Source organism: Thamnophis sirtalis, unplaced genomic scaffold (assembly GCF_051295495.1).
Source record: "Thamnophis sirtalis isolate CommonGarterSnake01/CBP01778 unplaced genomic scaffold, rThaSir2_p1.2 scaffold_6, whole genome shotgun sequence".
Classification (NCBI taxonomy): Eukaryota; Metazoa; Chordata; class Lepidosauria; order Squamata; family Natricidae; genus Thamnophis; species Thamnophis sirtalis.
This window is the reverse complement of record NW_028261386.1, coordinates 127,587,595-127,604,543: the sequence shown is the minus strand read 5'-3', so window position 1 is coordinate 127,604,543 and position 16,949 is coordinate 127,587,595. Positions and strand designations below refer to the sequence as shown.

Here is a 16,949-nt window from a genome sequence, read left to right as displayed (position 1 = left end):
ATTTTAAACAATAAATAAAATAAAATAAAAAAACTTTTAGCCCCTGCTCCTTAAAATGTTATCGTAATAAGGTTCCCTAAATATCTCTCTATCTTGTTTCATTAGTGACCAAGGGCTCTTTCCATTTTAAACAGAGTGTCTGCATTAGCAGCATCCCTTTTCAGAAAATTATCTTATTAGGTAGCCTGATTTTGGGATTGTACTGCCTAGCCTCAGGAAGATTCTTGATTGGCTTTTGTGTTGAACAAGTGGTGAGATCCCCTTGCCTGGGAAGCTTGCTTAATTTAAAAGGTAGGAAACAGACCTGTCAATAAATTGAACCCTAAATTTTGGTACAGTAGTTGTCCAAACTATATCAAATGTTAGGCTTGAATCAACAGTCTTAGAGCTGGGAATCCTTTGTTATATCTTGGAACTTTGTGCAGTGAAAATTTTTCAAACTCTATATCTATGCATTTTTTTCACAAACTGGACCAAGTGCTCAACAGCATAAAATGTCCATTTAATTACATCACAAATCATCCTCTTCATTCAGCATATCAGTGGCTTTTACCTAATTTGGCATGTAGATTCCTTTTTCTTGCCAACACTCAGAATGATAAACAGTACATCATATCTATTGGCAGTTGATATAGTTTAAAAAACCAAACATACTTCCACGTTTTCTATTATTTTGTAGCTTTGTCTACACCCTCTATTCTGACATTTTTTTTGGGGGGGGGATAAATATATTAGTTCCATGTTGTGGCCCAGCAGGCACCATTGGAGCTGCCACCAGACTCCGACAGCGAGGGGCCCTATGAGTCGGCTCTGGAGGATGTGGAGGATCCTGGACAGGGTTCCGACTCCGAGCAGGGCGCAGAGAGGCTGATTGGCCACCAGGAGGCGCCTGAGCCTTGGACCAGTGGGGAGGAGACAAGGGAGTGTGATCCGGATGTCATGCATTGGAGCAGTGGGGAGGAGACAAGGGAGTTGTTCCTGGATGCCCGGCAACGGAGAGTTAATAGGCGTAAGGAACAGTTATGCAGTTACAGGAGATAATTGAACTCAGCTGGTGGTAATTAGGCTCCTCTCAAGACTATAAAAGGAATGATTGTGCACATGCCCATTGCAGGAGTCAACATATTCATTAGAGTTGGAGAACTCTCGTGGCAAGCTTGGAAGGCTGGATTGCTGCCAATGTCTTGTCTGTGCTGGATTGCTGCCAAGGCCTGGACTGTGCTGGATTGCTGCCAAGGTCCTGTCTCTGTGTTAATAAATCCTTGCAGTATCTTTGTCTTGGCGTGCTTTGGTGTAGGACGAGGGAAGTCAGAACAGTTCCACCTGTGTCATACCATATATTATTCTTATCATTTCCCCATTCTTTGCCAATTTTATAAATCGTTGGAAATAGACCTTAGAATGGTTTAAAAAAATGCCCATAATACATTTCACATTTCAGTACAGTCACTCCATAGCTATCTTACATCAGATGTGTGTGTGTGGCAATTGCCACTTGTAGTTAAAGGCCTATGACAGCAACAACGTTCACCTGAGGTCAATTCACCTTTGATATTTTTGACCCTATAGAAACAATTGCCACCTGGCAATGCACACTCTGTTTCATGTTGAGGCCTGCCTGTGACAAAGAAAAGTGCTAGCTTCCTTCCTACGCATAACACAGACTCTTGATTTCAAAATGTTCTTCAGAGACATGTACCTGTGAAAAATTAATTTTAGTCTGTGTGGAAATATCCATTCTGCAAAGGGGATCTCTAGCTGTAGCAATACTTCGTTTTGTAAATGCTACAGAATCTAACAAGTAGACGAGACATCCTACAACACATAGGTGTGTCTGCATTTCACTGCAATCTACCAAATGATGCCATTATTTTTTCTCTAGGACTTCACTACTCTGCAGTCTTAAGCCTTTCTGTTTGCTTACTGTGGACGTTTTGATAATATATGTACCGTGTTAAACACTGGGAGTTATTCCTAGCGTTTGTCCCTCTTGAGTTGCAGGCAGTGGTGCGATTCAACCCATGTAACAACCAGTTCGCTGAGCGCGCGCAGAGTGTTTGAAAACTTACCTTTTACTGCAGCCCCGGTGAGTAAAACAGCTGAGGCGCAGCGGTCTGCTCTGCTGCACCTATCAGCTGGGCTTCAAACAAAGGAAATATAGGTCAATGTTGTGACCCGACAATTGCACGCCCGACAAATGCGCGCCGACGAAACCGTGCCGACGAAACCGCGCCCACCATCAACAAACAACATAGTGGGACACGTAAACAACGTTATAAAGGGTTAGGGATATAATGTTGTTTTCGCGTCCCATTATGTTGTTTGTTGATGGCGGGCACGGTTTTGTCGGTGCGGTTTTGTCGGCGCGCATTTGTCGGGCGCGCATTTGTCGGTGAACCGGTCAATATAGCGTAGGAGTGGGCAGGTGGGCCCACCTGATTGTTGAAGTGAATCAGTTCGCTCTCAGTTGATCATTGGAGCTACCGGTTCACTTGAACCGGTCCGAAACGGCTGAATCCCACCCTTGGTTGCAGGATTCACTACCTCTGTACTGTTGCTTGCTTGCTGCAGTTCTACTATCAGCTATCAATACATGAAGCAAGCAGAGATTTTGATGGGTTTTTTCCCCCCAGACAGCTTGTTGCAGAGGGACATCAGAGAGGGAAGTAGTAGTTTTGAGATCACCAGCAGGCTTCTTTGCCTAAGACAGAACGCAAGTCTGTCCACTCCTAATGTAGCATTTAAACTGGCACTTTACCACATTGGTGGGAGAATGGTGGCTCACATGGTTTGGACATGGGTTGGAGGCAGTGGTGGGTTTCAAAAATTTTTAGAACCTCTTCTGTAAGTGTGTCCTGCTTTGTGGGAGTGGCTTGCTAGCCATGTGACTGGGTAGGTGTGGCCAACTTGTAAAATGTGGTGAAACTCACTTAACAATGCTCTTGCTTAGCAACCAAAATGTTGGCTCAGAAACTCTGGCATTTGAAGCAAAAACAGTCTTAAAGCTGTCAAGTTACAAGACCCTTGTACCCTTAACCCTTTAGAAAAAAAACCCCCAGGGGTGTTCAAACTTGACAGCTTTAAGACTTGTGGACTTCAACTCCCAGAATTCCTCCTCCAGTCATGTTGGCTCAGGAACTCTGGCATTTGAAACACGCAAGTCTTAAAGCTGTCAAGTTACAAGACCCTTGTACCCCTAACCCTTTAGAAAAAAAACCCCAGGGGTGTTCAAACTTGACCGCTTTAAGACTTGTGGACTTCAACTCCCAGAATTCCTCCTTTCTCTCTTCATCTTGATGATGTGCAGACAGGCGGGGGGAGAGAGCTGGAACCGGTTCTAAACGGCACTGTAGATTTGTGGAACCTCTTCTATAGAAGAGGTTAGAACTGGCAGGAACCCACCCCAGTTGGAGGTTAGCAAGCGTTTGAAACCCACTCTGCCTTGGGGCAGAGTGAGCTCTTGTCCTTTGCTCCAACTCCTATTGGTGACACGAAAGGATACCCCAATTGAATCTCTCCAGGGCAATAGTGATATCACCAGCTAATTCTTTCAACCCAGAAGCACCTCAGTGCTTTTGACCAAAGTGCAACCACATTGGCTCCCTTGTTAAATTCTGGTACAATATGGTAGTATATAAATGGAAAAAAATAACCCCAAATAATTAGAGATTATAGAAGTAACATGATAAAGTCATAATACTCTAGAGTCAGTGAAATTAGGTTATAAGATATTTTATGACAATCACCATGTTGCTTCCTGCTTACTGCCATCTCTCTGCTATCAGCCCTTCTTGCGTGACAAACTCCAGCTGAAAAGATAGTCTTGGAAATGCTGCGTTGGACTTTGGCCTTCATCCATAACTTGGCTAGCATTATTGCTTTTCCTGTCTAGGACAGCTGAATATGAATAAAAAGCCCCCAGCAATTGCGATTCCCAGGACTAATGTGTACTATGTCAGCAGGATTTGCCAGGCAATCTAAGGGTAAAAAAAATACATTTCTGTTCCTTTTGCTTGCTTTCTAAAAATGTAAACCAATTTCTGTGGGGGGGAAATGAGTGGAAAGGACAGCTTTCATTTTGAGATTATTTTTTTCTCCGCTGAGATGTTCTAAATGTGGGTTATTATTATCCACATAATATGGAGACCTCTGTTCAGAAAAGCACCACAGGCAAAGATAGAATCTTTCACTCTAAACTTTAATAAAAATTTGTCCTATAAAGTGACCTCTGACCAATTATTGTCTTCCTTTCAGTAGAAAGGGAAGACAACAGGGGAGCCAGGATGAAACGCCACACTCAAATCTACAGCCAAAAAATACCAGCCCTAAGATTTTCAGCAGTTATCCAATTTTCTGCAATGTATGGAAAAAAAAAAAACCAATTATGAATTTGTTATATGTCCCTTTTGAAGTTATGTTTGAAAGGAATCATCGTAATGATAATTTCCTATGAAATATACCAGCTTGCTTTGTTCCATAGATATTTCTCTTTTATTTTATTTTGACCAAATAAGATTTCATCAGATTTGGAAAAATCCAAACCTTTGATCAAAGTTGCTGTTGCAATACCTAAATAGCTTGTATGCCGTAATAAACTTAAAGCATGATTCGACAAATGCGCGCGCGACAAAACCATGGCAAGAAAACCGCGATGTCATAAACATGCCCACAACAATGTGTCGACAAAACCGCGTCCATACGGTGGGTTAGGTTCAGGGTTAGGGTTAGGGTTAGGGTTAGGTTTAGGGTTAGGGTTAGGGTTATTAGGTTGTTATTAGTTGTTGAAGGTGCGCTTTTGTTGCTGCGCTGTTGTCGGTGCACTTCTGCGTGCATTCGTCGGCGCAGTTTTGACCTCACGGTTTTCTTGGCGCAGTTTCATCGTCACGCTTTTGTCGAGCGTACATTTGTCGGTGAACCAACTTAAAGACATGCGTGCATACACACATTCTTATGAAAAATGAAAGCCTAGCTATTCTTATACCTATGTGAGCAAGTTAGCATGTTCAGCTAATTAAAAAAAAACCTCCATTGCTGTCTTGAAATGCTAGGAGGATCTCAAAGCAGTTTCAACAGTGATACTCAACGTTTTTGAGAATAATTAAAATACAGGTAGACCTTGTTTAATGACTGTCTTGTTTAGTGACCATTCGACATTACAACAGGGCTAAAACATTTACAACTGTTGCAACATTGAAATTTGGGCATTCTCCAACCTGCGGGCATTTATGTCAAGCAGTCAATGGACAAAACCAGCAGTAAAATCGCATGTTGTGGTTGAGTGATGTCTTGCATAACAACCACAGTAAAATAAGATTGTAAGTCTGGTCTGTCATATTTCATGTCATATTTTTCTTAACAAATGATAGATTTGCCAATGGTGGCAATTAAGTGAGAATTACCTGTGATTTAATTGATTTTATGGAATCTATATCCAGGGGAAAATGTGAATGACTTTTAGTCTCACACCCACCCACCCCGAAACGAAACAATAGACCAGTAGCCTGAAAATGAGTTTGATGAGAGAGTTTGCTCTCTTATTAAAGTCAGATCCAGTGGTGGGTTTCAAAAATTGTTTGAACCTACTCTGTGGGTGTGGCCTCCTTTGTGGGAGTGGCTTGCTGCCCATGTAACCAGATGGGAGTGGCTTGCCACCCATGTGACCGGATATGAAGATGTTGGCGACACTTGTCAGAACCACCTTAAATTACCTCACACACAGCACTGGCATGCATAAGAATATGATGTAAACTTGTTTTTAAAAGACATCTTTGATTTGCGTTAAAACAATTTCAACACACGCAATGTTCTGATTGCACCACAAACGCAGTAGTCATCCTTACCTTTCACAGAGGCACTGAGTTTTATAAATATGAGCATGATAGTGTAGAATAATCATATCCAAGGACCAGGGGTGGGTTTCAAAAAAGTTTGGAACCTCTTCTGTAGGTGTGGCCTGCTTTCCGGGTCCACTGGTGGAACCTCTTCTAACCGGTTCGGTAGATTTGATGAACCGGTTCTACTGACTAGGTGCGAACTGGTAGGAACCCACCTCTGGTCAGATCACATCCTGTTGAGACTTGGGGTTGAAACAAGTAGTCCTCTATGTAAGGATTGGGGATGTTTTAGAGTGGTCAACCAAAGGAAAATGATGGGATTTAATGTATTCCTGAAAGTCTGGAACATTTTCCTCCTACTAGCATTGACACTCCTATTGTAGTTCTGGCTACAATTTACAATTTCTATAAAAAACAGAAATTACCAGGGCAACAGAGAGCCCATGCAGCCCCTTGGTACCTTTCTAATTACAATAAAACAAGCTCAGACACAAATAGAGGTGGAAGAAATATAACTTGAATCTGATCAAACATTAATCGCAACTCAGCATTGAATCCATTCTATTACAATATTGAAGATAGAAAGCCTTTTCTCCCTTCCATCATTGCATTCCCTTGGTGTTAGCCACAATTGCCTCCTAAATAAACCACCCTTCACCACAAGAAATTCTAGGCAGTGCTCAACACAACTATTCAAAAATAATAATGAAATTCAGTTAAAAAAAAAAGCAAAAAAACTACCAGTAGCTAATGCAAATATTTCACTCGCACACGTAGTACGGGAGAATAATTCAAATAAAAAATGTTTGCCCGGTTGATACATCTCCACATGACACTGAACATTCTGTAAGTATATCCTGCAAAATTAACTTTGGGAGAATCAAACTTTTAACTGGAGATACTAGGAATGGAGCTGAAAGCCATGGGAATTCAATTCCTGAACAGTATATCTGTGATCCTTCCTCACCCCAGAGCTCTATTGTTACTAGGTTGGGGAAAGATGTCAAGGTCAATTTCATTCAATTTTTCATTTTTCTATAGCTTAAATTTATTCAGTCCCTCCGCTGCATCAGGTTGCTGATTTCTTTCTAAGCTATTTCTTTCTAAAATATCCATGTCCTTTTGCCCCCTTCAGAGGAGAAAGACTGGAAGTGGAGCAGAGCAAGCAAGGCAGTGGTGGGTTTCAAAAATTGTTTGAACCTACTCTGTGGGTGTGGCCTCCTTTGTGGGAGTGGCTTGCTGCCCATGTGACCGGATGGGAGTGGTTTGCCGCCCATGTGACGGGATATGAAGATGCCGATGACATTTGTCAGAACCACCTTAAATTACCTCACACACAGCACTGGCATGCATAAGAATAGGATGGAAACTTGTTTTTCAAAAGGCATCTTTGGCTTGCGTTAAAACAACTTCAACACACACAATGTTCTGATTGCACCACAAACGCAGTAGTCATCCTTACCTTCCACAGAGGCACTGAGTTTTATAAATAGGAGCAGGATAGTGTAGAATAATCATATCCAAGGACCAGTGGTGGGTTTCAAAAAATTTTGGAACCTCTTCTGTAGGTGTGGCCTGCTTTCCGGGTCCACTGGTGGAACCTCTTCTAACCGGTTCGGTAGATTTGACGAACCGGTTCTACCGAATAGGTGCGAACTGGTAGGAACCCACTTCTGAAGCAAGGCTACAGGAGGGCTTGGTAGGATACAAGTCAACTTTGAAAATCAGATTAAGTAGTTAAAATAAAGCAGATAGAAACAAGACAAAACCAATGGGAAGAAATAAACACCAAGCCAGTTTTCAGTGTTGTTGAATAGAAACTCAAGACAGATTTCAAAAAGTACAATACAGTTCACTCAGAAAAGAGTTAAAGTTCAGTTAACGCCCAAACATGAAGCCGACCTGCTGGAAGTATAAAATGATGGAAGGCTGAGTCAACCTTGAGCCGGTGAGATTAGAACCGCTGAACTGCAGATAACAGTCAGCTGAAGTGGCCTGCAGTACTGCACCCTAACCACTGCGCCACCTCAGCTTTTAGCAGTGACACTGAGCTTGTCGATCAGAAATGTTGGCAGCTTGGCAGTTCCAATCCCTAGTACAGGTCTCCTGCATGAGCAGGGGGTTGGACTGGATGACCTCCAAGGTCCCTTCCGACTCCGTTACTGTTTCCAATCCTAAAACAAGTTTGCCCCATAAGAGAGCTGTGTTGCTAAAAATGCAGGGAGTTTTCTTCTAGGACCAGCGCGGGAAGCAAGGATGTCAAGTTAAAAAGATACCCTATGCCTAGAAAGAGTGATCAGAGCAAATTTATTTTATCTGTCCCTGATTAGCCACAGGCAGAAATGGAGATGGCCTTCTCTCTTCTTCATGCCCCCCCACACCCCAGCTTGTTTGACCTTGTTACAGAGGTGGCATGGTAAAACTAAGTATTGACTCCCTACTAGTCCACGACTTTCAATTTATTTTACAATCCTCAGGCTACTCTGCAGACAACATTCACGAATATTAAGATTTCTTTCTACACAACCCAGTCCTTCAGTTGCTAGAAAAATCAGGCAACTTTCACTAACAAAGAAAACTCAATTGCAGAAGGAGGCTCTAGAGATTTTAAGACATTTTCACATCCCAAATTAATCACTGACATGTGCCAACTGGCAAGGATGTTTGTAATAAAAATCACTTAGAAAACAGTGTCAGGGGCTTTCTGACCACACTGAGAGTCTATTCACATACAGAACGAAAGAATTGTGGGTCTTGTTTTCTGAATATTTGATCTGTTGTTAGAAGAGCTTCAAGGCTTGCAGTACAAATCATTTCCACTGCCTAATGAACGTTCTCGGAGTTTTGACTCCCAAAGTGAATTTCCACATATTGGAAATGTATGAAACATAATATTAGCACAGGTAATTGAGAAGGAAAAAAATAACTGATACTGCTCTGCTTTGGGGAAACATTTTTTGCTAATTGTCCTTCCCTCCCTTGGCATCATGTACGTGGGAAAAAAAAGCTCTTAGGCATGGTAATAGCAATAGCAATAGCAGTTAGACTTATATACCGCTTCATAAGGCTTTCAGCCCTCTCTAAGCGGTTTACAGAGTCAGCATATCGCCCCCACAGTCTGGGTCCTCATTTCACCCACCTCGGAAGGATGGAAGGCTGAGTCAACCTTGAGCCGGTGAGATTAGAACCGCTGAACTGCAGATAACAGTCAGCTGAAGTGGCCTGCAGTACTGCACCCTAACCACTACGCCACCTCGGCTCTTTATTCTCTTTAATATAAGAGAATAATAGTACTTTCGTTTATTTAGTTGGGAGCCTCTTGTTTCACAGCCTTGTGAAAACTTAGTTAAGACCAAAAACAATGCAACGCAAAACCAAATCCATATAAGTTAGCATTTTTAGGGATTCTTTGTTCTAAAGCATTTGAACTGCAATGCGCTCTACATGGGGCAGCCCTTGAAGAGCATTCGGAGACTTGTCCAGAATGCAGCCGCGCGAGCGATTGTGGGTGCACCTCGATACACCCACGTTACACCTATCCTCCGCGAGCTGCACTGGTTACCGATTGGTCTCCAGATACGCTTCAAGGTGCTAGTCGTCACTTATAAAGCCCTTCATGGTATTGGACCTGGGTACTTGAGAGACCGCCTCCTGCCAATTGTCTCCCATAGACCCATTAGATCACACAGATTGGGCCTCCTCCGGGTTCTGTCTACCAGCCAATGCCATCTGGCTACTACCCGGGGGAGGGCCTTCTCTGTGGCGGCTCCGGCCCTTTGGAACGAGCTCCCCGCAGAGATTCGAACCCTCACCTCTCTCCTGGCCTTCCGAAAAGCCGTTAAAACCTGGCTGCGTCGGCAGGCCTGGGGTCGATGAGTTCCTTTCCCCTCTCGAATTGTGTGGCTGTTGGTTGTTTTAAATTCCCTGTACTTTTTGTTGTAGGTTTTGTCTTTCCCTTCCCCTCCTTTGGGTTTGTGCGCCGCCCTGACTCCCACCGGGAATAGGGTGGCATATAAATAAAATGAACCTCGAACCTCGAATATATTGGAAACCAGAATAATCATAAGAATAAAATAGAATGGAACAGAACAGAATACTTTATTGGCCAAGGTGTGATTAGACACACAAGGAATTTGTCTCCAATGCATAAGATCTTAATGTATGTATAAAACCACAAAGTAATAATAATGATAAGGATTATAATCATAACACTGATACAATAAAGCCGGTATTGGAACAGAGAAGAAGGAAATAATAATACAGCCATACTACATAGATAAATATAATTAGACATAAGACAGAACTGTGAAAATGAAGTGTTCAGCAGAGTGATGCCATGGGGGAAGAAAGAAACTATGTTTGTGTCAAGTTGTTTTGGCATGCAATGCCCTAAAGTGGCATTTTGAGGCAAGGAGTCAAAACAATTTATGTCCAGGATGTGAGGGGTCGGTAGATATTTTCTTAGTTCTCTTTCTGACCCATGCTATATACAGCTCCTCAATGGAAGGCAAGCTGGCCTTCATGACATACGATCTACTTTTAGAGAGATTGCTAGGCAGGCCAACTCCAATTTGAGAGAATAATCCTACAGAAGTGAGAAATGGAAGCTGTGTTTCACTCTTTTCTGGATTCAGAAATCCATATTGAGTTTGAGTTTCATTTTATTTATATGCCGCCCTATTCCCTGTGGGACTCAGGGCGATGCACAAACCTGAAGGAGGGGAAGGGAAAAACACAAAAACTACAAAAGTACAGGGCATTAAAAAAAAAAAAAAAAACCAACAGCCACACGATTCGAGAGGGGAAGGGAACTCATCGACCCCAGGCCTGCCGACACAGCCAGGTTTTAACGGCTTTTTGGAAGGCCTGGAGAGAGGTGAGGGTCCGAATCTCTGCGGGGAGTTCATTCCAAAGGGCCGGAGCTGTTACAGAGAAGGCCCTTCCCCCGGGTAGTAGCCAGATGGCATTGGCTGGTAGACGGAACACGGAGGAGGCCTACCCTGTGTGATCTAATGGGTCTTTGGGAGGTAATTGGCAGCAGGCGGTCTCTCAAGTACCCATATGATTTGTTGGAGGTATGAATCCAATGGCACTGACTCTTTACCGCCTGACGACTTACTGACCACAAGTAATCCTTCTCCCCTTTGTGATCACTTGTACAGAGTACATGGTCTTGGATTCTTCTCTTGGTAGGATATAGGGAAATCAAGAGTGTGACCAGAGTTCACGCACTGCAACCTCTCCTCCCTGCTTAAACTATTATAAATGAATGGACAGAAGTAACAACCTGTAAAATGGTAGAGCCTTCCTCACAGGGTTTAGGACAACTAGATGTGAACAAATTGGCATGGCCTCTGTCAACTCACTGCCACCAAATTGTCACAGGACAAGCAATAGTTAGACTTATATAGTTAGACTTATATACCGCTTCATAGGGCTTTCAGCCCTCTCTAAGCGGTTTTACAGAGTCGGCATATCGTCCCCAACAACAATCTGGGTCCTCATTTTACCCACCTCGGAAGGATGGAAGGCTGAGTCAACCTTGAGCCTGGTGAGATTTGAACAGCCGAACTGCAGAACTGCAGTCAGCTGAAGTAGCCTGCAGTGCTGCATTTAACCACTGCGCCACCTTTTTCAAGGACAACTCAACATAGTCAATTCACGGTGGGGATAACTCGTAGGCAGCAGGCGGAAGAGCTGGCGGGTGGCAGAGTAGTGGTGGCAGCCGAGTCTTCCAATTTTTACGGCCCCTGTCACCACTGCCACAGGTCATTTGGCAACAGTGTTCAGGCTGTGCAGTGACAGTGGGTGGGAAGGGCTGTGGGAATGGTGGCTGGCCACATTCCATTTTCACACATTCTGCCACCACCATAGGTGCGGCTTCTGTAGATTTGTGTGATAGCAGCAGCAGCAGCAGCAGTGGTAAGTTGTTGAAAATAGGATGCACCTGGCCTCCAGCATTTCCCCGCTGCCCACCCACCGCTGCCATCCCCACTGGATGTCCCAAACACCACTACAACGGTTCCACCAGAAATCCGCGAAGCCCTTATCCATGGAGACATAAGCGCGAAGACTAATTCGCGCCGTTCGAAGCGCTAAGGAAAAACGCGACCCTACCACGATGACATAATCGCGGAGGGCAAATCCATGCATTCCCAAACACTCAGTACCCTAAACCTAACCCTAAACCTAACCCTAAACCTAACCCTAAACCTAACCCTAAACCTAACCCTAAACCTAACCCTAACCCTAAACCTAACCCTAAACCTAACCCTAAAACAAACCCCTAAACCTAATCCTAACCCTTACCTTAATTGAAATCGGCTTTCTGCCGTGGCGTCGTTTTAAAGCCCCCTTCTGTTGCCGCGCTGTTGTCGCGGTGCTGTTGACGCGCGGTGATGACATCGCGGCTTTAGCGATGCAATTTTATCACCGCTATTTTGACGAGTGCGGTTTTGTCGTGCACTGCAACAGCCCACAGCTGAGGAGGCGAGGAATGTGAAAATGGGATGTGCCTGGCCCAATTTTAAGTCACAATAATCAGTCGTGATATAAAAAGAAAACCAAATACAGCTAAATCTAGTTTTCACCAATACCAATTATTTCTCTACTAAAGAAAGAAGTTTAGAAAGTATGTCTGCACATACTTTGAGGAAAACGTACACCTATATTGCTGCCTGAATAGAGCTGATGAAATATTTTGCAATAGAGTGAAGTTGTGTCAGCTCAATCAGATGGGACCTCCAACTGTGATTTTCCTTTTCTTAAAAAAGTGTCCTAAGCTATCGTCAAATGCACCTTTTCTACTTAAACAATATTATGTGAGCGAAATCATTCTTGGATGAAATTGCAAGCCCTTATTGATGGTTAGGTGCGTTATTGATCACAAGATAATAGATTCGGGAGCGTCTTTCAGAATAATGTGACTGCCATGCCCCCTTTTTGTTAGCAGAAGCTCATTCACACGACTGAGCTTAAATGTGGATTGTCATGCTACCGAACCGGTTAGAAGAGGTTCCACCAGTAGACCTGGAAAGCAGGCATACACACACACAGACAGACAGACAGACAGACTCACACAGAGAGAGAAAGAGAAAGAAAGGAAGAAAGAAAGAAAGAAAAAAGAAAGAAAAAATGAGAGAGATATGAAAGGAAAAAAGGAAAAGGGGACAGAGAGACAAAAGGAAGGAAAGAGAAAGAGAAAGAGAGAGAGAGAGAGAGAGAGAGAGAGAGAGAACGAGAACACATGGCCGGCAAGCCACTCCCACCAGGTCACATGGCCAGCAAGCCACTCCCACAAAGGAGGCCACACCCACAGAGTAGGTTCGAATTTTTTTTGAAACCCACCACTGGAATAAAGGGATAAATGAACACAAATATTTAAATATTTTAGATCACAGAGCCAGAAGGGCTATTCAGAGCATTGAGTTCAACCTCCTGTTGAGTGCAAAAGCAGCCCAGACAAATGGCTGTGTAGATTCTGCTTAAACACAGCCAATGAAGGGGAAGCCACCATTTTTTGTGGGTAATTGGTTCCAGGGTCAAACAGTTCTTATGATTAGGATGTTTTTTCCAGGATTCTGACAGAATCTGCCTTTTTTTTTAAATTTGAAAACCTTCATCTATGATTTGTACTCTGGAATGAGAAAGAACAAATGCTGACCTTCTCTGCAACTTTTTTTTCCAAGATATTGAAGATTTATTTGAAGTCTGCTATCAAATCGTTTCCCCGCACCAAACTGTCTTTTCTCTGATTCTTTTTTTCACACAACTCACTGCTCACTGCTATTCTATAAATCTATTCGAATTCCTCTGACTCTTCCTTACAGTATCATGCCAAGAACTGTACACACTCGGTAGGATCTGATCAAAGCAGAATAGAGCCATTGTTTTCTGTGTTTTGGACAATATGTTTTATAAAAGTGCATTTCACCCACGTTACACCTATCCTCCGCGAGCTGCACTGGCTACCCATTAGTCTCCGGACCCGCTTCAAGGTGCTGGTCGTAACCTATAAAGCCCTACATGGCACCGGATCTGGGTACCTGAGAGACCGCCTCCTGCCGATTACCTCCCTCAGACCGATTAGATCTCACAGGTTAGGTCTCCTCCGGATTCCATCTGCCAGCCAATGTCGGCTGGCGACTCCCTGGGGGAGAGCCTTCTCTGTTGCAGCTCCAGCCCTCTGGAATGACCTCCCCGTGGAGATCCGGACCCTTACTACCCTCCCGGCCTTCCGCAAAGCAAGTCCTGGCTGCTCCAGCAGGCCGGGGGGCTTGTGAAACATCCAGTCCCATGGAAATTGTGAATGTTGCATTTTTAAAGTGTTGTCTTTGTCTATTTATCCTCCTTCTCTTGTCTATTGTGAGCCACCCGGAGTCCTCCGGGAGTGGGCGCATACAAGACAAATAAATGAAATGAAATGAAATTTCTCTTGTTCCTTTCCAGTCTCAAATTATCCCAAGATCTTTTCAACTAGCCACGCTATCCTTCAACCCATTTCTTTAATCTATCAAGAATATTTTGATATTCTAAAAGATTTGTTATTGCCATAAGGTGTGTCATCCGCAAATATAATACACAGCCCCTCCACATCTTTATGAAAATCATTAATATTTTTTAGAATGAATGGTTTGCTGATTTTTCTATAACTCTCCTCCTTTCTTTGGAGAAAAAGAGACATTTCCTCTCCTCTAGTCAACTAACACTTCACCAAGTCACTGGGATTTCTCAAAGTTAATGCATAAGGATTCCTGAAGTAATACCTGAAGATGCTATTAACCTGATCCTGGAGATATACAGTAATCTCATTTATACAGTAGAAAATAAATATTTCTCAGCTATGTTGCACTCAATTCTCAAGGTTCACTTCTGCTCTTTTACTTTTCACCATTTCTATACGCACCCAATTTGTTTTCGTATTTACATGAAAGTTGTTGTATAGTCACTATACATTCTTATGCTGTCCTTATTTTTTTTATTGAAAATTTTGGAAAAAAAACTTTTACAAATATTTACCTCCCTCCCCCTCCCCTCCCCACCCAACCCCCCCAACCTTCCCCCCCCCCCAGCTTCCCAGAACCAATGCAGGGTATAAATCTTTAACAAAGATATTCTAAGATAAACTTTTAAAAAAATTACTATCATCTTTCATTTGAGTTTTAACTCCTTTGCTAGGCTAGCTCTAAACAGATTATATCATTCCTTGTTTCTTCAGTCATAAGCTATCTGGAATTTCTTAGTCCCATATTTATTTTGAGTATAGTCAATCCATCTTCTCCACTCCAGTTTATATCTCTCATTTGAGTGGTCCTTAAGATATGCTGATATTTTAGCCATCTCTACTAGGTTTGCTACTTTTAATGTCCATTCTTGAATAGTAGGCAAATCTTCCTTCTTCCAATATTGCGGCACGAAGACTAACTGTACCCATTGGACAATCTATAAGTTTTGTAAACAAACAAGCCAAGGAATAAGTCAAATGATGCACTGACATACATAATTGCGATGATTTTATGCCTACCTAGTGCATGTACCACCATTGCGGCATGGATGATAGTCGCAAACAGGAACATTACAGTTGTCGATGTTCTGTCCTCCCAATGCTTCCTCTATAATGGAGAGTTCTTGGGTGTTGACTTGCAACTCTCTGATGCAGCCCTTGAAGCCATAAATCTTTCCAGAATTTGGATGGATGTTTACGCGATGAAGAGGGACATTTCCAAGGAATATTGGCCCAAAGGTCAGCTAAAAAAAAAAAAAGACCATACAGATAAAAACTCCAATAAGAACAGAAAATTTTGAAATCTAAATTGAATGGTGGAAATACAATCAAGGCCATAAATACCTGGGCAATACCAGTTATAAGATACACAGCTGGTATAGTTAACTGGACACAAGCTGATTTGGACATTTTGGACCGAAAAACCAGGAAACTAATGACAATGCACTACAGTTTACATCCACATGGTGATACTGATAGACTATATCTGCCCCGAAAATCAGGTGGCAGAGGATTATTACAAGTGAAGCAAACAGTTGAAGAAGAAAAACATGCACTGGCTGATTATTTAAAAGAAAGTCAAGAACATCTATTAATCGAGGGAAAGAACAAAAATCTATTGAAGGTCCAACAGATGAAACAAGAATACAGAAAATATGTGATAAAATCAAGAATGGAGAGTTGGCAGAACAAAGCATTGCATGGCCAATTTGCTGCCCAAGAACAAGCTATCTGCACAAATGCCATTAAGGCCAAAATTGAAAAATCCTCTGATGACGCCAAATGCAGATTTTGCAAAGAAGCTGATGAAACTGTTGATCACATACTCAGCTGCTGTAAAAAAATCGTGCAGACTGATTATAAATTGCGGCACAATTCAGTAGCACAAATGATCCATTGGAATTTGTGCAAAAATTATAATATTAAAACAACAACAAACTGGTGGGAACATCAGCCTGAAAAAGTCACTGAAAATCAGATGGTCAAGATCTTGTGGGATTTTCGCATACAAACCGACAAAATGCTGGCGCATAATACACCAGACATCACACTGGTTGAGAAAAATAAGGTCACAATCATAGACATCGCAATACCAGGTGATAGCAGGGTCGCCGAGAAGGAACATGAAAAAAATCACAAAATACCAGGACTTAAAAATTGAAATTCAACGACTATGGCACAAACCAGCAGTGGTAATTCCAGTGGTAATTGGCACACTGGGTGCTATTCCAAAAGCACTGGAATTACATTTAAAACAGTTAAAAATTGACAAAATCACCATCAGTCAAATGCAAAAAGCCACACTGCTTGGATCTGCACGCATATTACGAAAATACGTTACGACGTCCTAGGCCCCTGGGTGGGGCCTGACTAGTAATCAATGCCAAATCTGGTGAAACAACTGGCCGCTGTGATACAATTCTGTTGTTGCGAATAATAATGATGATGATGATGATGATGTCATCGATAAGAAAGGTAAAGAAGTCTGATAGTGGATGTGGGAGTGCCTGAAGACAGCAGAATAGAAAGAGAAAGAACTGGAGAAGATAACAAAATATAAAGACCTACAAATAGAAATAGAACGATTATGGAATAAACAAGCAAGGCTAGTA

General features: G+C 42.5%; 1 protein-coding gene across 1 annotated transcript in view; it reads right to left on the bottom strand.

Moving 5' to 3' along the window:
• LOC106545657 (protein eyes shut homolog) overlaps window positions 1-16,949 on the bottom strand; it is a 550,606-nt gene that overhangs the window by 79,356 nt on the left and 454,301 nt on the right. The window contains exon 23 of the mRNA XM_087719050.1: window positions 15,358-15,581. Coding sequence (XP_087575176.1) covers window positions 15,358-15,581 — 224 coding nt within the window. The remainder of the gene's footprint in view (window positions 1-15,357; window positions 15,582-16,949) is intronic.